The sequence below is a fragment of the Plecotus auritus genome (assembly GCF_963455305.1).
Source record: "Plecotus auritus genome assembly, chromosome: 4".
Lineage (NCBI taxonomy): Eukaryota > Metazoa > Chordata > Mammalia > Chiroptera > Vespertilionidae > Plecotus > Plecotus auritus.
This window is the reverse complement of record NC_137775.1, coordinates 94,210,824-94,231,291: the sequence shown is the minus strand read 5'-3', so window position 1 is coordinate 94,231,291 and position 20,468 is coordinate 94,210,824. Positions and strand designations below refer to the sequence as shown.

Here is a 20,468-nt window from a genome sequence, read left to right as displayed (position 1 = left end):
TTTCAACTGCAAGGCTTTGTGCCAAAACTCTTTTACCTCATTTGTACTTGGACTTTACAAACAATTTCCATTATTTTTTCAGTGATTTTCTATTCAAGTAAACTTAACTCATTCTCCAAACAAAACTATAGTCTTTCTCGATAGCAGTATCAAGAGAGGGAAAGAGTGACTGAGAGTTGACTGTAATTATGAGTTAGGAGAGAGATTATGAGCTGCTGTGGGGACGAAGAATTATGAGAAGAGAGATGGTGTGTGCAAGAGAAAACAGAAATAGAGAGGGTCTGGCGCACACGGCGAGGGGCTGGGCAGTGAGGCCATGTCTGCAGGGCACATGGTGTGTGCCTTTGGAAAAGGCCAGTAGACAGAGTTCCTTCCCTCATGAGCCTGGGGTTCTGATGTGGGAACTCATTGGGACCTTTCATGTCTGCAGACACGCCAAGATTATGTTCCTATGGCAACAGTGCCTCTTGCTGCAGCGCTGGGGAGGCACTCTTCTCTGCCTCCATGGGGAGCCTCCCCAGCCACTTAAATACCAGGGGCCAATCTCACCCTACCCGCCCCCAGACACACACATATCCTTTATAAAGGCACCGGGCCCTTTTACTCCACCTCCTAAAGGCTTCTGATCCCCCACCTCTCTCTCTTCATCCCATCCTTCGTGTTGGACTAAGGGAAGAGCCTTCTAATTGCATGTGCAAACTTTGTGTCCTCTGCCATTCTGTTCTTCTCAGCCTCTCACTCCGCAATCCCAACCATCCTGGCCTTTCGCTTCCTCAAACGCTCCTTTCTCCCACAAAGGCCCTGAAAGCTACCCAAGTGATTGTTCTGCTTGCAACATTCCTTTCCCACACTCCCACCCCACACCCCTTTTGGATCTGTCTGGGGTTAACTTGAGCTGGGGTCCCCGGAGTGTGCTCCCTTAGTAATAGAGAGGCGTGCTTTGTAGCTAATTGCTCAAGGCGCTCTGAGGTCAGAGACTGTGTTTGTCCATGTGCATCCTCGTTTGTAATATGGGGTAAAACAAGAACTTAGGTAAGGGTTAAGAAGTTAATTCAGGTAGAGAACTTTGAATAGCCCCTGATACATACAAGGGCTATGTATGCTTTAGTTATAATAATAATAATTAGCACAGTACCTCGAACAAAGTATGTACTCAATAAATAGGTGTTGGAGGAATAAAGGAATAAACAAATACTATATAATAAAAGGGTACTATGGAAATTGACCAAACAGTAGAACAACTGGAACGTCCACGGCCCCTCCCCCTGGCTGGCCCCACCCCTGAGCGGGCACCCTGACCCCAATTGGGGGTGGGGTTGGCTGGCCAACCAGACATGGCCCCTTGCCCAGCCAGCCCACCCCTGATGGCCCCCATTGGTCACGGGCCAGCTGGACCCCACCAATGCACGAATTCGTGCACTGGGCCTCTAGGTGGTGAATAAATGGGTGCATTGGGCCTCTAGTAGGTAAATGGATGGATAATCGTGCACTGACTGGGCCTCTAGTAGGTGAATGGATGGATAAATTCACCCACCCAGAGGGCCACTTACTTTTCCAGCCCGCTGTTACCCATCACAGAGTACAGGTGTCCAGCTGGATCAGACACAGGAGTAACGCCTCTCCCTCTCCACAGCCACCACAATAAATGCTAAAACAGCATTTCTGGTCTCCTATGACTTTGAATTTATCCTACACTTTTGCTAAAAAAAAATTATTCAAAGCAAGAAGATTTGGAATTAAAAAGTAAAAGGGTTCTAATATACGGTAACGGCAGGAACCTAGACTTCAGGTGGGAGCACGTGGTAGAGTACACAGGTGTCGAATTATAACCTTGCATCCCTGAAAACTATGTATGTTATGAACCAATGTTACTCCAATAAATTTAATTTAAAAGGAGATAAAGGGATATAATATCACAATCTATATACCCAGGCTTCTCAATTTTGTCTTTATAAACGAAAAAAATCTCTTTCTGAGTGAGACCAGGCTCAAATTATTTCTAAGCCAATTCCTTTAGGAAACCTTGCATGTCAGGGCACCATCCCAACAAACGTTTACACAGAAAATATTTACACAGAAAATGTCAACTGATGTTGTCAAAAGGGAAGCATTTAAACCTTTGTTCTAGTACATTCCATACTTCAGATTCTTCCACGTGTTCAAGAGAAAGGCATCAGCCACATTCCTGTACATCACACGCGGCTGGTCTAATAGAACAGGAAAGTACACACACCAACCAGGGCTTCTGGTGGCTCAATGGCTGTGACACTGACACACTGGTCAAGAGCTGCCGATGGAGGAGCCCCTGGGTCATGCAACGCTGTGAAAATGCTTGCTTATAGCCCATGATGGCAGACTCTCATGATATCTTTAAGTTATTTTGCTGCAGACAGCTCCTTCGGATTTAGGACTAAGCTCTGCATCATCACCTCAGCAATGTAGCATCTGTCCTTATTCCTTCCCTCCCGTGTCAGGGGAAAGTCTTGGTTCCTATCTCCAAAGTTAACTTTTCTACTGTGGCCCCAGACCCAGCTATGCCTGCCTCTCAACCCTGTGACAGTTCAGACATTGTTTGTTTCAGTTCGGCCATCAGTTTTGGAAACTGAGATTTCATTTATTTGATAGTTACAATAAAAATTTTAAAAAATGATTTGATAGAGCTTTTATCCTTACACATTTAACACTAAAGGATGCTCTCCTGAATTCCATAAAGAAGGAGGAGGAATACTGGAATTTTTTTTGAGGGTGGATAAACTTTACATGGGGTCTTTTGCAGCTGTTGTTACCACTACAAAACCTCAACAAACATCAGTAATAATAAAAATAAGAATTACAATGAATGTAATGATAAAATGATAATTGCTTACATTATTTCTATTTGTTATACTGATGTATAATTTATGATATTCTATGTAAGGTTCTATAATCTATATTTATAAATAAACATCACTGACCTGTTTTTCTGTGGAGCAAACTGGATCTGTGCCCAAAAGTGGTGGAATCTTGGGCCTGTGTGGGAGCTGAGGGCGGCAATGTCCTTGGACCCTCCGGGTTCCCTGGGGGGAGGGGCGAGCTCTGTGTGATTCTAGATTCATTTCTATCCGTGCCAGATCTGTGGAGGGCATCCTGAGCTTTCTTCTTTTCCTTCTTTAACATATTGACCAGAATATCTGAGGCGTGACTTAAGGATTTTATGACTCATGCTAGATTATAATGGTCGAAACATGCATGTTTCAAATGAGATTGATATTCCCAATAATATTCACTATTTCCCACGTGGTGAAGACTGACTAGAGGAAGTCTTCAATCTCCTGGAGTCACAGGTGGCGCTATGGGCACTGGGAGGCTACTGGTCTTCCAATGTGGTGCCATCGTAGGCAAAGATAGCCAACCCAGAGCTCAGGAGCATGCTCTGCGTGTAAACCAATGCAGCCTGACCATTTCTATGAAAGGTTTATAAAAACAGAGTGAACACTGAGAGGCAGCAGGCAATGGCTCTAGGTACATATCAGTGAGCAAATTAGAGCTAACCCAGGAGGCCACTCAGGAGTGCCAAGAGAGAACCCAGAACCCGCCCTGCTGGGGATTGGCCAGATCAATCCTGGTGCCCAGAGCACCTCCAAGCTTTGTTAAAATACCTTCACGTGGGCTTTAAAGTCACTTTGCTTAAAATACATAATTTTGGGTCTGAAATTGAACTGGAAAGAGGTAACTTATTAGTATAAATAGTCATTTTAAAGTGCATTGGTATTTAGATATATTATGGGTACTGACAGTAAGAGAGAAAATCATTGCATTCTACCCCACCTCACTGTTCTGCCAGGCTCAGAATGCCCAGAACTCTAGGGGATTCTTGTCACTTCTCCAAGGAGAAGCTATAATCCCTCTTGAGAACGTCAGAGCTCTGATTGCACGTGCAGTTAAGACCAATTCAAGACCTTCGCCAGCCCTGGAGGCGGCTTCATTCATGCAAGAGTTGGAGAGAACGTGAGGACAGTGCAGGAGAGAAGACTGACTCACAGAGAGGAGAGGGAGCGTCCGGTTACACTTATTCTTGGGCGAGTAACATGGAAGTCATTTGCCCTCCATCTTCTCCTCCGCTTTGACTCCAACTTTTCCATTTCTGGAAGGATCATCAGTTTTTCTCTTACAATCCCAATGTGGCTCCTATTCTTTGCCTCAAAAAAACTTGTACCCACCAAAGGTGCTCACACCTCTGTGTGTCTGACATTGTCCTGCCAGAGAGGAACAGGGCTCTCCCTGGGTCTTCCACTCCTTGGGGTGTTAGCAACAGCAGCAGACACCTGGCGGGTTCACGCCCTGCAGTGGCAACGTGCTTTCATTTCCTGCTCAGCGATGCTCACTGGAGCTTGTGCTGTGTGTCTGGCTGTGTTCCAGGGACAGGAATATATGATACCAAGGCAGCCTCTCATGAAGCAGACGTCCTGCTGGGGAAGGCCGCTCACACACACGCATGCATGCATAGACACATGCACTCACACATGTTAGAGAGTGAAAGTGCTTATTTTAAAAAGGCCAAGATCAACTGAGTGTCTGCTCTGCACTGGGCGCCACCCTTTCCTGGGATCTGAATGGCAAGCAGAAGCAGGCACAGGAAGGGGCCTCCGCAGAGGGAATGGCCGGGCTAAAAGCCTGAGGAGAAAAGGCGTGGCAGTGGCTCCCAGCAGGGGCCACTGTGCCACCCAACTTTTGGTTGTCATACTGGAGGGGGGTAGGCGCTGTTACTGAACTCTGCTGGGCAGAGGCCAGCGGTGCTGTTCACCCTCCCGCGATGCATAGGAGAGGCCCCTGGCACAGCACTGCGCAGCCGCAGATGGCAGTGGTGCGAAGCTGAAACACCCTGTGTTAGAAGAACAACAACAAGGTCCCTGTGACTGCAGCCTGACCAGGGGGCAGGGGCGTGAGGAGCGAAGTCAGGGTGGCGGGGCCTGATCACGCGAAGCCTCATGGTCTGGAGGACGCAGTCTGAGCAGAATTCCGAGTTTCATCGGAGGCCCTGGAAGACTGCAACCGCGTGTTTTGGTTCCCATTTGATAAAGCTCACAGTACAAAGCTACCGTCTTCTCATCTTTCCTGCCGCCTTCCCCTTCCCACTCTGTTTAACATGGGCCTTCCTTCCTGCCCAGCGCTGTGTGGGGACTAGGGGACCCCCGTTATGTTTTCTGAAAGGGCGTTAGAAGGGGTGTTCAAAGTGATAACGACACTAAATGACATCATTTTCACGCTCTTTCCAAGACCAACATTCGGCGCTGTCCACTCATTTTGGTCGCATTGCTGTCTCTTGCTGAGACAGCACTTTTCCCCCTTTTAAGTCATCTCTCTTATTCCTGTCACAGTCTTGGCCTTCTTGGTTCTACAGAAAATATATGAAAATATCCTCCAACCCAACTGTGAAAAACGATGAGATCTCAGGAGCCTTTCCCGGTGGATCTAGCCCAGGGGTGGGCAAACTTTTTGACTCGAGGGCCACAATGGGTTCTTAAACTGGACCGGAGGGCCGGAACAAAAGCATGGATGGAGTGTTTGTGTGAACTAATATAAATTCAAAGTAAAGGAGCGGAGGGGAGAGCAAGAGAACCGAATAGAACAGCCGGATCCGGCCCGCGGGCCGTAGTTTGCCCACGGCTGACTAGCCGCTCTTTCCCCTTCCTCTGAGCTCCCCACTGTCTGAGTCGCATGTGGGTCTGGTCTGTTACACGGCCCAGCGCCCTGCCACGCCCAGGGAGCCAGGCTCTGCTCTGCACCTGGGCCAGCAGGGCAGGCGGCTCCTCCCCAGAACCATGTGGACCCAGTGCCTGGAGAGCTAGGAGTGAGTCTGGGTGTGAGCTTTGAGCTCAGTGTTCCTTTCCCCAGGCCCCCTGCCCACCATCATTTTGAATGAGTCTCAGAGGAGGGGACCCTGCTCAGGTGACTGGCAGTCAGGAAGGAATCTAGTGTGGCCCCATGAACCGCAGTGGAGAGGGAGATGCCGTGTGGCTCTCTCACTCTCTACTTAAATAAACGTATATACTAGTACACCAGCCTACACTGCTTCCTCCTGTCACACCTCGTTTCATCCCTCCTCCATGCACAGACAGTCCTCAGCCCAGAAGGGGATTAAGAAGCTGGTAGGCGTATTTAGGGGAGAAGATCCTCAATCAGGACCAAGGCCAGGAAAAGCAGCGGAGCTTAGCTGGGGCTGGGCCAGCACTGGGGTCTAGGCTGGGACGTCCTGGGGGGAGTGGGGAGGGAGGGGAAAGGAATGCAGGGTGACACTGCCTGTGGCCCACAGGGGCCTGTGTGGGAGTGTCCCTCACAGGGAGCCTCGGCTGCTGGCTGGTGATGAAGCAGCTAGCGCTCATTTGAATCAGACATGCAGGGTCTGCTAATTCTCAACTAAAAGGAGAGGCTGAAGTTAATCAGGCAGCGTGCCTACCTCCTGTTTGTGGCGAATGTGCTTTTTTTTCTTTTACCTCTTTGTTACTGGACTCCCTTCATGTGTAGGTTATTTTTATGCATTTTGCATGATAGCTGAAGCTAAAATGTCTTTTAGTAATTTTTCAAACATGAACCAAAATACCTGTTCATAAAGAACTGACCAAAATAATGTCTTGTGTATTTTTAAAGTCTGCAAATGTAACAAAAGTGTCAAATCTTTCACTAGAAGCTTGAAAGATAAAATAGGAAACAATACCAAGGACATGGGGAGACCTAATGTCTCCCTCCACCAACAGGGGCTCTTGCAGTAGCCACCTCGCTGTCCCTGGAGGCCACTCCCAGGCGGCCACCATGGTCAGCACCCTCCCGGGCTGGGGGACTGCTGTCTTGAACACTCACAGAATCTCTCTTCCAAATTTGGGAACATCTGTAAGTGGAACCCAAAGCAGTAGATCTGGCCTTTAAATGAAAAGTTACATTTAAATCAATCTCTGCTCTTCATAAGCTAAATTCCATTTGTCATGTTTCAGCCATCATTTCAGTTTCACCCACACACAAGCCACAAATTCTGGGCCATGGTGAGGCTGTGGTCAGCCTGGTGTCCGGTCAGCTAGCTAAAGATAACCAGTTAGCTTACTGGCTCAGGACTGAAACAGAAAGGGCACTGCAGAGCAGTCAAAAATATTTTAAAATTTTAAAATGTGAAAAGACGGTGTACAAAAGCCCACACTTTTCAATAAACTGAAATTTTTAGTCTCTCTCTCTCTCTCTCTCTCTCTCTCTCTCTCTCTCTCTCTCTCTCTATATATATATATATATATATATATATATATCTGAAACATTATAGTAACTATTATATCTGGCTAAAAACAAAGTAAAGATTTTTCTTTTCTAGCAACTCCATTTTTCAGTTGTTGCTCCATTTTGTTTGCTGAAGGGCTGGGGTGGCTCAGTGGTTGAGTATCAACCTATGAATCAGGAGGTCAAGGCTCAGTTCCCGGTCAGGGCACAGGCCTGGGTTTCAGGCTTGATCCCAGTTGGGGGGGGCGGGGCGCGGGGGACGGGCAAGAAGGAGAAAGCTTATCTCTCTCTCCCTCTTCCTTCCTCTCTGAAATCAATAAAAATATATGTTTTTTAAAAAGACATTCCTCCTCAATGCACAGACAGTCCTCAGCCCAGAAGGGGATTAAGAAGTTGGTAGGAGTATTTAGAGAGATTAAAAATGGCAGCAGAGTAAGTGGATGCTGCATGGACATGCTCCTAGGAACAAACTGGTATTACAACTAAAATACAGAAAAACTTCCTGAATAATCAACGGAAAACTCACAGGAGAGAACCCTGATACCCGAGGACCAAAAATGGAGACAACATAGAGACTGGTAAGAGGGGCACCCATAGACAGCAAGTGAAGTCCCAGAGAGATATCTCAGCCATGGGGGGTTGCCACTGAGAACTCTGGGATCTAATCCCCAAGCTGGGCCCCCAGCAGAGAGCACCAAAACTGAGGAGGGTACCCACAAAACATCTAGCTGGGAAAAGCAGTGGGGTGCTGTCTTCTGGGGAGAGATGGCTGGAAATTCAGGCACCCTCTTTAAGGACCAATGCACTAAATTCCCTGTGGAGCAACCCACCTTGTGCTCTGGCAGAGGGAGGGTGAAGTGGACTGGAGCTGTGAGAGCAGAAGCTAGGACTGGGGATTCGGGGGATAGAGCTCAGAAGGCAGACACCCCAAGTTTCCTGGGCTGCATCATTCTCTCACACAGTAGAGGACATCTTTTCCACATAGACATCTGCCTTGTCTGGGGGAAGACAGTCGACACACCCTATTGGAAAACACCTTGCCCTGAGGCCACTTAAGAGATTAAAAGTAACAATTAGCCTCCAGGCAGAAGCAACTGCCCCACCCTATTGAAAAAACTCTCACCACACCTGAGGACAATTGCCTGGGGAATCCTATCAGTCTGTAGGCAGAGGCAGTCTCTGGAGGTTTTGAGTCTATGCCTGATCCAATTAGTCATAAACAGCCTTTAACACTGTTCTGCACTAGAGATTGAGAGATGTAGAGGATCTATCTAATACATAGTCACAAACCCAAACCGAAAGCCAAAATGAGGAGACAAGGAAACAACCCCCAAATGAAAGAAGTAGAGAATTCTCCAGAAGAAGATATAAATGAAGCAGAGATAAGAAAGTTATCTGAATCAGAGTTCAGAGTAATGATGGTAAAAATGCTCAACAGCATGAAAAAAGATATAACTATGAAAAAAGAACAGTCTGAGATAAAGAATGACATAATACAAATAAAGAACACATTGGAAGGAATACACAGCAGATTAGGGGAAGCTGAGGATCAAATCAGTGAATTAGAAGACAAAGTTGAAAATACCACTCAATCAGAGAACCAAAAAGAAAAAACAATTAAAAATGACATCTTACTTCAAAACGGAAAACACTAACATGTATTGGAAGCAGGTGGGTGGGGTACCAGGTGATGTGTCCCCTCTCCCTGCTCAGGCCCATAGAGGGAGCGTTTCTTACTGCTTCAGAAAGGATACTGATTTCATTATCTCTCTGCTGTAGAATATCTCGTAGTTTTTTATATTCTTCCTCTTTCAGTGGCTCCTGGCAGTCCTGGTCTTTGATTTCAGATGACATTGTGTTCATTCCATCACCATTCTTGTCTGTCAGTAGTTTCTGGAAGATGAGATAAGAGCTAGTGTTCGTATCTCTATTTCAAGTGTGTTTCTTTAAGACTCCCACCTTTTACAATGACTTACACATGCCAGTGTGCATGTCCTTTCCTGCCTCCTGTCTGTGCCATGCAGTTGCCTTTGCTTGGCATGTCTTCCCTCTCTCTGTCCTCCCTCCTCTTTCCCCTCCGCTATCTGACCTCTTCTTCCCTAAACTGGGAAGTTCCTGCTCCAACATGATCTCCTCTTGAACTTCCTTCCCTTTCTCCATAACCCCAGACCACTTTTTAAAATAACACTTTCCATGTACGGCAATTATTCCTTACGTATCTGTCTTCTCCATGACTGACTTATTCTTGCCTTTTCTATGCCTCACAACAGACTCACAACAAATGTGCGTTATCTTACAGAAGTATGTCAAATTATAAGTGAGGTGGAAGTAAAGGTAATGATACTACCTTGTACCATCATCAAAGGTAAACCTAAGGCAGAGAAAGACTGAGGACTTATATGGATAAATTCAAACTGCTAGAAAACATTAAAGGTACCATTCTCTGGGTATAGCTTGAAAATAAATGGTTTTTGAACATGGAACTATTCTGTGGTGAAGGTAGGGATTCCTGGCAAAAGAATTATAAGTCTATGGTCTGAGCTTATTCCCTGACAAGTAAGAGACAAGCTCTGCAGGAATTCAATGACAACCACAGCCTTGGTTCGAAGGTCATCCGTCTGGCTCTGTGGATGGGTCCCAACCTTTTCAGAGCTGGTCAATAGGAAAGCTGCATTGTAGTTTGAACATAGCAGATGAAGACTTCTACCAGGGGGAAAGGCTTAACCTTACCTTTAAATGATGGAAACAGTGATGAATTTTACGCATATCGGCGCCAACCTCTAGTCTACTCTCTGGATCCCGGTCTTCCAAAAATGATGTTATTTGTTTTTCCAACCTGAAAATACACAATATATGAGAAGCAACTGTGAGCTAGAAACTTTAGAAATTCTAATAGCATTACTTTCTTGGTTAACATTGGAAGCACAGGATACTGTTCCTAGTTCTTTATGAAAATACTAGAGGCCCGGTGCATGAAAATTCATGTGGTCCCTCAGCCTGGCCTGCACCCTTTTGCAGACCAGGAGCCCTTGGGGGATGTCTGACTGATGGCTTAGATCTGCGGGCTGATTAGGATCAGGGGACAGCACCAGCTGGCAAGTGGCCAGCCCTGCCCCCCATTGCCGCTACTCTGCCCCCCATCACTATCTCCTCCCTCTGCCCACTGACACCGCCTTGGCTGGCCTGGCCCTGCCTACTCACTGGCTCTGCCCCCCAGTAATTCTGCTGTTTGGTCGATTTGCATATTAGGCTTTTATTATATAGGATCATTATCTGAATTATGTGACTACCATAATAGTAAATATTAGGGGTAAAGGAAGAAATTGACCAATGAAATCTGAAATGATGTGATTATTTGCAATTAATTCCCAATGAATTTTAATATGCAGCTTTCAATATAAGATTCATTGATTTCTACAAAACATGCATTCCAGCCAAGCTAAATTTCTATGACCCTGTGCCTACCTGAAACATTGCAAGAGAAAGTAATGAAAAAGTTTATTAGTTTCATTAAAAATTCATGCTACTCAGCAATGACCTCAAAACCCTTCTCATCATTCCTGGTTGACTTATATTCTTCACAGTGGCTATTCCAAATCTTCCCACAGCTCCCAACCCTGCCACTACCCTTTGGCTCTCTGTCAGCGATGGAGTTTCTCTCTAGACCAAGAAAGTCAAAGCTGTTACAAGTGGGCTCTTTGGCTTCCTTTCCCTTTATCTCAGTGTCTCTGCCTCTCCATTCACGGCCTCTTCCTTTGTTACATAACCTATATAATAAAGAGCTAATATGCTAATTAGACCAGATGGCAAAACGACCTTCCTGAAACAACCTGCCAGAATGACCAGTGGATGAGGGGTGGGGCCAGCAAGCCTGTGCTGCCAGGCCAGCCATGGCGGTCCTGGCACCCCCCCTTCTGCAGAGGTGGCCGCAGGGGAGCAGGCCTAAGCTGGCAAGTGGACATCCCCCAAGAGCTCCCAGACTGCGAGAAGGCGCAGGCTGGGCTGAGGGACCCCCCTCTCCTGAGTGAATGAATTTTCATGCACCGGGCCTCTAGTTTAGGATAATATCCCTCCTTCTCATGATCAATTCCTCCCTTTGGGTTCTCTCCAGGCCTCTACCAGTGTTACCTGATTAGTTTCCTCTTTGTCTCCTCTCCATACTCTCTCCTCTTTGCTTAAATGATTTTCCTGTTTTTTTCTATTCTAAAACAAAACAAAAGTGGAAACAAAACACCTCCCTTTGGAGGGACCACCCAACCATGCTACTAAGGAGTCCTGCTTTAGTTTAGCTGTACATGTGCTCACTACAGTCCACATTGCATCCTGGAGTCTGTCCCACCTTCACTCTCCCATCCTATCTAATAAAAGAGTAATATGCAAATTGACCATCACACCAAGACACAAGATGGCCACCACAAGATGGCTGCCACAAGATGGCCTGCAGGGGAGGGCAGTTGTGGGAAGTTAGGGGTGACCAGGCCAGCAGAAGAGGCAATTGGGGGTGACCAGGCCAGCAGGGGAGGGCAGTTTGGGGGGACCCAGGCCTACAGGGGAGGGCAGTTGGGGGGGGACCAGGCCTGCAGGGGAGGGCAGTTGGGGGGGGACAAGGCCTTCAGGGGAGGGCAGTTGGGGAGGACCCAGGCCTTCAGGGGAGGGCAGTTGGGGGGACCAGGCCAGCAGGGGAGGGCAGTTGTGGGGGGACAAGGCCTTCAGGGGAGGGCAGTTGGGGAGGACCCAGGCCTGCAGGGGAGGGCAGTTGGGGGGGACCAGGCCAACAGGGGAGGGCAGTTGGGGGGACCACGCCTGCATGGGAGGGCAGTTGGGAGCTAGCAGTCCTGGATTGTGAGAGGGATGTCCAACCGCCCATTTAGGCCTGATCCCCCTGCAGGCCTGGTCACCCCCAACTGCCCTCCACTGGGATCAGGCCTAAACGGGCAGTTGGACATCCCTCAAGGGTTCCCAGATTGGAGAGGGTGCAGGCTGGGCTGAGGGACAACCGCCCCCCCCCCCCCCCATGCACGAATTTCATACACCAGGCCTCTGGTTAGTTTATAAGCATCTTGAAGAAACTATTGTCTCTTATTCACTTTGTGTCCCCTCTCCCCAACCCTGTATGTAGACCAGTGCACACATTAGGTTCTCAATACAAACATGTTAATTAGTCAATGGATTCATTTCTCTGGAAATTATTCCCCTCTCTGTTGAGATGGGACCCTTTATAAGGAAAGTGTAAGGATGGAAATCAGTATCTAAGATGCTAAGTATCATAATAGGGCAGCAGCATATCTTTCCCACATTATTATGAAAAGATTTGCATACTTTCAGCATATTTTTTAACTGCATACATTTCTCTTCCATTGTTGCTAACAGCTCACACAGATATAAGGATTTCTATCACATAGCAGCTCTGGATGTCACTTCTATCTCTTCCTATAATCTGTGACATGCAATAGCTGATGTACACAAGTGAGAGACAGTTTCTGTTGCTTTTGTAAGGAGATTTTTTGGTGCTTGCCACTTGTGCTCTTGACAGCATGTTTCTTTGTACTAGTAGAGTTTCAAAGCACCAGACACACAGAGATTCGTTTCTGGTACAAATATTTTATATGTTTTTATGCAAAGTCTTATAAAACACATGTTTATGAAAAAATCCAAACAATACAGATGTGAATAAATTAAAAAGTAAACATTCCTCTCTTCCCCTTCCCCACCACCACTCCTATCTTCTTTATTCACTCTCGATACCTTGAGGAATCCACTGTTAACAGCTGAAATATGTTCTTCTAGCTCTCAATGAAGCAGATTTCTATCTCCATATGTATGTATATTTTGTTTGTTTTTACAAAAATTAAATCCCATTATGAATAGTGTTCTACATCATTATTTTTCTAAACAATTTATAAGGTATTCTTCCATGTCAGTACATGCAGATAGAGCTATTTCATTTTTTATGGCTACATAATATTCCAAAGTTTGGGTCTATTGATCCTCTCATGATGGACATTGAGGCGACATACGTGTAGTTGCTACTTTCCTCTGTCACCCATGTGGAGGCCTGGATCTACAATTCCCACTTAATGAGGCTTCAAAAAATAGTGACATTTATCTACTCCTATTTTCACTGAGTACTTGGAAGGCATTCGGGGACTTTGAAAATCACTATTAGTTCTAGGATATACCCCTTTTCTGGAGTAAAAGCATTTTGTAGTTTCCAGTGTCCATAAAATTTCCAACAGAAGTTGTAGTTAATCAACCAATTCTTCCCTGTTGCTTCTTCTTTAGAAAATAATTTCTTCTGTACAGTATGATGTTAAAGTATATATTCCAGGGAACATTCCATGGGGGAGGCTGAAGTGGAGTCCTGTTCATAAGAGAGCACTGTGAGAGACGTGTGCTGATGGGGGATTGCTTGTTTCCCTGGGCTCTGGCCTGCCGCTCAGGCTCCTGTCTCACAAAATAGTATAGGGCACTGGCCGGCAAACTCATTAGTCAACAGAGCCAAATATCAACAGTACAATGATTGAAATTTCTTTTGAGAGCCAAATTTTTCAAACTTAAACTTCTTCAAAATAGACTCTCCCAGGCCGTGGTATTTTGTGGAAGAGCCACACTCAAGGGGCCAAAGAGCCACATGTGGCTCGCGAGCCACAGTTTGCCAACCACTGGTTTAGGGTAAGGGAGGACCAGGGACATGATCCCAAGAAAAACTGCCTACGAAATGAGAGAACAGATTGCTCCATGCTTCCTGGGACTCGACCAGTCTGCTACAAAACTAAGAATAAAAAATCAGGCCTTTGAGAGGCAGCATTTTTCTGAATAAAAACGTATTTTTTAAAAATGATGTATTCAAAGGCACAGAACAGTATCTAGCATTTAGTGCTCACTCAAATAATATTAGCTATTGTTAGTGATAATTAACTTGCTTTTGTGCTTGAGACCACAGGGAGTCTTTGGATTGAAAAAAAAAAATGCCTGGTCTTCCCTCCATACATGTGTTGAACTTATTTTCTTATCAACCAAGGAGTTGGCCTAATAATTAAAATGTAAAAGAATGCCTAATTCAGAGGTGTCTGATGTACTTCTCTAGCAGTTAAGAGTGAATGACTGACCCCGAATTCCCCATATTTTCCTATCTCCAAAAGTAGTTCCCAAGTTCATACCTGTCACTGCTCCCACTGAGGGCTCTCCAGCTGCCCGAGCCCTGCAGGGCAGGGAGGGCCTGTTTGTAGAACGGGCTCCCTAAGGAGGCCACGTGCCCTTTAGGAAAAGCCCAAGTAAACAAGAAACTGGACTTTTCCTCTACGTTCTCTAAGAGAACAGAAGGAAGAGAAAAGCACCCTACGGAGAAGTGAACGTAAATGTGCACCACTCAGTCCTAGTCCGTGCAGACGGGAAAAATCGCAGTTATTTTATTTACGTGTGTCTGCACCCACCACGTGGCTGGTGGCAGGAGACCTAGGGACCTTTGGCGACCACACCCATCTCCACCACACCCACTGTGTGTAGCTTGTCTCCACCACACTGACTGCATGTAGCCTAGCTCAGCAGCTCTACTGATTTTGACATCTGGCCACATCTTAAGAATCGGCTGTATTTCTTAATATGTGTTTTGCCCCCTTGAGACCACTGTATTCCTTTCTTTCTGCTCCCAATATTTCTTGCCCCAAAGTGAAGTTTTGTCTGCAACCATATTTTTGTAGAAATCTACATTTAATACTGTGAATAAAAAGGAAAAGCAAGTTAATTATCACTAACAATGGCTAATATTATTTGAGTGAGCACTAAATGCTAGATACTGTTCTGTGCCTTTGAATACATCATTTTTAAAAAATATGTTTTTATTGATTTTTAGACAGGGAGGAAGGGAGGGGGAGAGAGAGAGATAGAAACATCGATAAGAGAGAAACATTGACGAGAAGCTGCCTCTTGCACGCCCCTGACCGGGAATCAAACCAGTGACCTCCTGGTGCATGGGACCAACTGAGCCACACTGGCCGGGTTGAATACATCCTTTCTGTCATCCTCACAACTAGATGAGATAAGTACTATTATTACCCTCTATCATAGGTGAAGAAACGGAAGTACAGAAGATTAAATATCTAGCCCGAGATCACACAGCTTACAAATGGCAGAACTGGATTCAAACTCAGGTAGGCTGACTTTAGAATCCAAGTTTTTAAGCACTGTATTTATCATATTATAGCAAAGTTATATTTAAATACAATCTTGGACAGTGTGCTTATAAAAAAGAATGCCATACCTACTAGAATTCTTTGAGAAGGTAAATAGGTGAATAGAAAAGCAGGATGAACTGAGCAGCAGTTGCTTAGATCTTAACAAGAGCACTGGCCAGCATAATGTATAACGGTCAGAGAAGTTAGGAAAGAATCAGCGCGCCCCACATTAAGAAATCAGGTAAATAAATGATGGCACAGTTACGTACTGAGTTAAGGAACTATGGTGGTGAAGAGAGAGGTATATTTATTGACATCAAAAGTACCTATACTATATTATGATAGGTTAACAACAAATCCCTTCGCAGGGGTTCTGCAATAACATGGAACCCCCAAAATGATAGAAGAGAAGATAAAAAAGGAAGGGAAGAAGAAAAGAAAGAAAGGAATGAGGGAGGGAGGGAAGGAGGAAAGGAAGAAAGAAGGGAGGGATGGAAAGAGGGAAGGTGGAAGGGAGGAGGGAGGAGGGATGGAAGGAGGAAAAGAAGAAAGGAGGGAGGGAGGGAAGGAGGGAGGAAGGGACGGAGGGAGGAGGAGGGAGGGAAGGGAGAAAGGAGAGAGGGAGAGAAGGGGGAGGGAAGCAAGCCTGAGACTTGCCCAGTTGCCTTTGGCTCAAGAACATTTATTATCTCCTTGTGAAAAGAGTCACTAGTGACCCAAGCTGAACTCACTCTTCTGTAATATTCTTATGATTATGTTACATTTAACTGTTTATTAAATTAAGTTCACTGTTTATACATTGCGTGTGATTATGTTTTTATTATTCTGAAATAATCTTTGTTTCTAAAAATGTTTTATAAACATGTTCCTGTCAGCATTAGCTCCTAGAAATGGGCTGGAAGCCATATCTCTATACGATTGTGGGAAAATTAGAGAGAGAACCGGGTGTACGCAGGAATAGCATACCTAAAGGGGGGCATGGCAGCTGCGGAACCCGGGCAGCTGTGGCGGGTGGGGGGTGGGGGTTGGGGGTTGTCCCGGGAGGGGGAGGAGCATGCCCTGGTGATTGGGGGACAGTGACAGAAGTATCCCTCAGTGCAGCATTGCTCCAGGGAGTTTGCTAAACACAGGCTGGGGAGTGAAAAGTAACGGGACCTCCCTCGTCCTCTGATCTGGAGCTGGAGGGAGTGAGGTGGATAAAAAATCCCAGCTGGTGGGCCAGGGCTGTTTCGTGGCAGAATCATGGACCTGCCTGGCATCCCTGAGCTGACGGTCCTTAGTTCATCGGCTTCTCACTAGTTCTGGGAGGGGAGCAGGCAGCTCATTCCAAAGAGCTAGGGAGAAGTTCTGAGTTAAGAACCTAACTGGTATCGACTACACCAAAAAGTATCAGAATCTGCCTGACCTCTGCCAGTCGTCTTGCCACGGAGGATGGCTCCACCAGGGATGGCCATCTCTGACAGGCTAAGCAATGGGGATGCTGACACACTATAGGTGCTTCTTAACATGAGCCAAGACTCAAGAAGGGCTGGGTAACAGCGATAAAGATATAACAGGAACCTAGATAACTCTTAGTGTCCAGGAAAATGATGATTAAATGGGAAGAATGGGCAAATAGTTTCACAGTTTAAAAAACTGATCAGGGTAGATACGAGATGTGGTGAACTATTAGGTTGAACAATCTCAATTATTAACTAATTCACCAACCAATATGGGTCACAACGTTCTCATCTGTAAAATACGCAAAATAATATCACCTTTAGACTCTTTGCGCTCTGTGAAATAAGATAATGCAAGGAGCGAAGGGAGGGGACTTCCTGCCTGGCCCGTTAGTGCCTTGCTCTGCAAAGTGTGAAGAGGAGGGCTCCCTCACGGGCACTGCCATCACTGGGAGACTCCGGGCTCCACCTCAGAGCCCTGGACCAGGATCCAGGCCCATCCCCGATCTGCTGACTCTGCACTTAAACAACATTCCCGAGTGATCAGTTTCACACTAATTAATGTTCAAGAAGCATTACAAGGCCAACTATTGTTGCATGTTGAGTCAAGAATCACACATCTCTTCAGTCCTGGAAACCAAACAGGTTAGTAACTTGCAATGTTGAACGATCCTGGCCCCTGTGCTAGGGACGTTGCGTGTGCTTTCTCATTTCAGTGGAGAAAGAATGAGAGAGAAGGCCACAGTCGGTTTTACCTTATACTGCCTTCTCCCAGTTATTTCATGATGACGTTTATGGAACATTCATTACGCATTAGGCACTCTCGTGTATTTTGTGACTCATCTGTACAGTAAGCCTATACGCTATTTTCTCTCTTTCATAGACACGGGCAGGTAAGGTCAGAGCGGGTAAGTGCCTTGCATATTGTTACAAAATGAGGGAATGGAAACAGCGGGATTTAAAAACAGGCCTTTTGAACCAGGAACACCACTCTTGCCACACAAAGCCTCTCAATCAATTTCAAAAAAATCTCTGCCACTTCCTCACAACCCCTGATACACTAAATTTGTCCCTTCAGAACTCTCCTGTACATTTTTAAACCAGTAAAGATGCAAACAACAAGGTCAATGGAATCATCCACTACATTCCATGTCTGGCATCTCAAAGACAAAAATTTAACAGGATGCGATAATGGGGGGGTCTTGAGACCTAGTGGAGGGATGGCATGGGAAGGCCTTATTTCGATGTTGCTAACATGATGGACTTCTTTTATGGGGTGTGACCCTTTAAAACATACAGTGTTGCGATAGCCTGTAATTTACAAAAGGAAATTCAGATAAGAGCAACAAATCCATAATTTATGATTAACTGCAATCCACAGGACATGAAAAACTGAAGGCTGAGACTGTGCCAACAGGACTACGACCAAAAGAAACGATACAAATATTTTTCCGGGTCATTAGTTTCGTGTTTGTTTTTTGTTAGATTCTGCTGAGAGAACGAGTCCCAATTGGCTTAACGGTAGTTACGGCACGATTTTTTTCTTTTGGAAGTCTCTGGTCTGTGACAAGTATGACACCTTATACGCTCCCCTAGCCCTAACGAGCAAACAAAAGACACAGCCCCTTGTGTGCAAGAGTTGAGTTCAATGTCAGCCACTTTCTTGGAGTGAGCTCTTTTGAACACCAGCAGGAGGCCGGAGAGTTCATGGCTTGGTGAGGCAGAGGAAATTCCTATGCAGACTTGCCCTTCAAGGTTTATCTTAGTGCATGCTTCCATTGCCTCCCAAAACGCACAGCTCGGTGGCGCCTCCAATGCAGAGCCGCCCAGCTGCTCGGGACTGTGAGTGTTTTGAAGTAGCAAACGTGAAAAATCCACATCCGAGGCTGCACTGGTTTGCCTCTTTAGTGGGAAGATGCGGCTTACTTAGAGGGAATGCATTTGTGCCATGGACTTCAGTTTTATAGAAACTTAAACACTACTTTGAAATAATTTTAAATAAACTAAAATAACTTTAAAGCTATCAAAGATATTTTAAAAGCTCTTTTATAATGCAATGAGGAAGGCTTTTGAAAAATTATAAAAATTAATTCTGATTTTATTAATCCAGATGGTCATATATCCAATTTACTTAAAGGCACATACTTTGATATGATTAACTATTTTAACTTCAGTAGACATAAAAAGTCTCAGTGGTTTAGAACAAGTGTAAATAAGAGATGAAAAGAACAAATTAATCAATCCATAGATATTAGTAATTCTCTCTTTACATTCTCCATGTATCTTTTGAGCTCCTTGTTTGCTATGCTACTTGGGTTTAATGTGAACATGAATACTCATTTACATAACTCCATAATAAATTAGAAACTGACTCACAGGGAAGAGCATGGTGGTGTGGTAGAATGGGGGCGGGCAGAGAAGCCAATTAGTGGACAGGATCGCGGGCAGCAGGGAACGTAAAAGTCAGGTCACATCAGGGAGGCAGCAATGACAGCCAAGAGAAACAAGGCAGAGACGGCGTCCTATCTCAGGGCAGAGACCAAAGGAGCTGCCAGAGGAGTTAACTGGGCCAGAGCTTAGAGGAGAGTGCCGGAGAGAGATCGCTACCCAGGGAAAGGACTGGGGGAAGGAATCAGATTAGAATGTGCAGAAACTGCCAAGAGAGCCCCTCTGAGGAGAACACTGGGGATAGTGAGCAGGTCAAGTCTGGGGAGCAGGAGAAGAAAGGCAAGAGGGGAGGAGGATGGGGAGGTAGGAGAACAAGGAGGGAGAGATGGGGGGAGGAGAAGAGAGGAGAGAAAGGCAGACCAAAGGCGGATGAAATCAGAGCATCCTATGGAACAAACATTCACTGGGAAATTTGGATAAATAAGGCCAGTTAGAAGTGGACTGGACTCTCCCATAGCTGCACATCTCCATGGTTAAAGTTTCCCAGCTATAGACATTCCTTCATTAATTTAAAGGCACAGTAAAAGCTTTAGCCATTCTTTGGGCCAACTCTCTGAACTCTTTTTCTGTATTTATGACTTGTATGAAATTATATTTGTAGACAACATTAAATTTTAGAGATAAACATTTCTCAGCTGGTTCCATTAGCAAAAATTCCAAATAACACTTGGTTTATATTAAAGAAAGTTAAATAAATATATATTCCACATATATGTGTATATATTTTTTAAATAGACAGACAACTTGTAAAAGTTTTAAAAGACAGATTTCAAAAGATTTTGTTATGTAAAAATAAAAAGTAAATGCTTGTGGGTATGTCCCCATTTGATAACAAATAATTTGCTTTATTCTATCTTATGAAAAATAGTATATAGCTGTTTGGAAACGTGTTAGTGTGATATTAAACCTAAAGCAAGTTTATGTAAATTGAATCGTACATGATCATCAAGTTCTATACTAAATTGGAGATGGGTTTACGAGGTAAAGAGAGACCCTGTGATGCAATAAAATCACAAAAAGCAATAATGAAACCTTAATAAATTATATGTTTTGAAAAATGACATTAAGTGACTAAGACAATGATGCAGGACCTACAAAAGGAAAAGCACAAGTTTAGACCAGGAATAAAGAGGACGCAAGCACACGGGCGTCTCAGCAGGCTCTGAGT

The 20,468-nt window shown here is 45.2% G+C and overlaps 1 protein-coding gene across 1 annotated transcript in view; it reads right to left on the bottom strand.

The window, feature by feature from the left end:
* KIF6 (kinesin family member 6) overlaps positions 1 to 20,468 on the bottom strand; it is a gene marked incomplete at its 3' end in the record, with an annotated part of 392,136 nt that overhangs the window by 190,783 nt on the left and 180,885 nt on the right. The window contains 3 exon segments of the mRNA XM_080665124.1: positions 2,955 to 3,170; positions 8,994 to 9,132; positions 9,970 to 10,075. Coding sequence (XP_080521250.1) covers positions 2,955 to 3,170; positions 8,994 to 9,132; positions 9,970 to 10,075 — 461 coding nt within the window.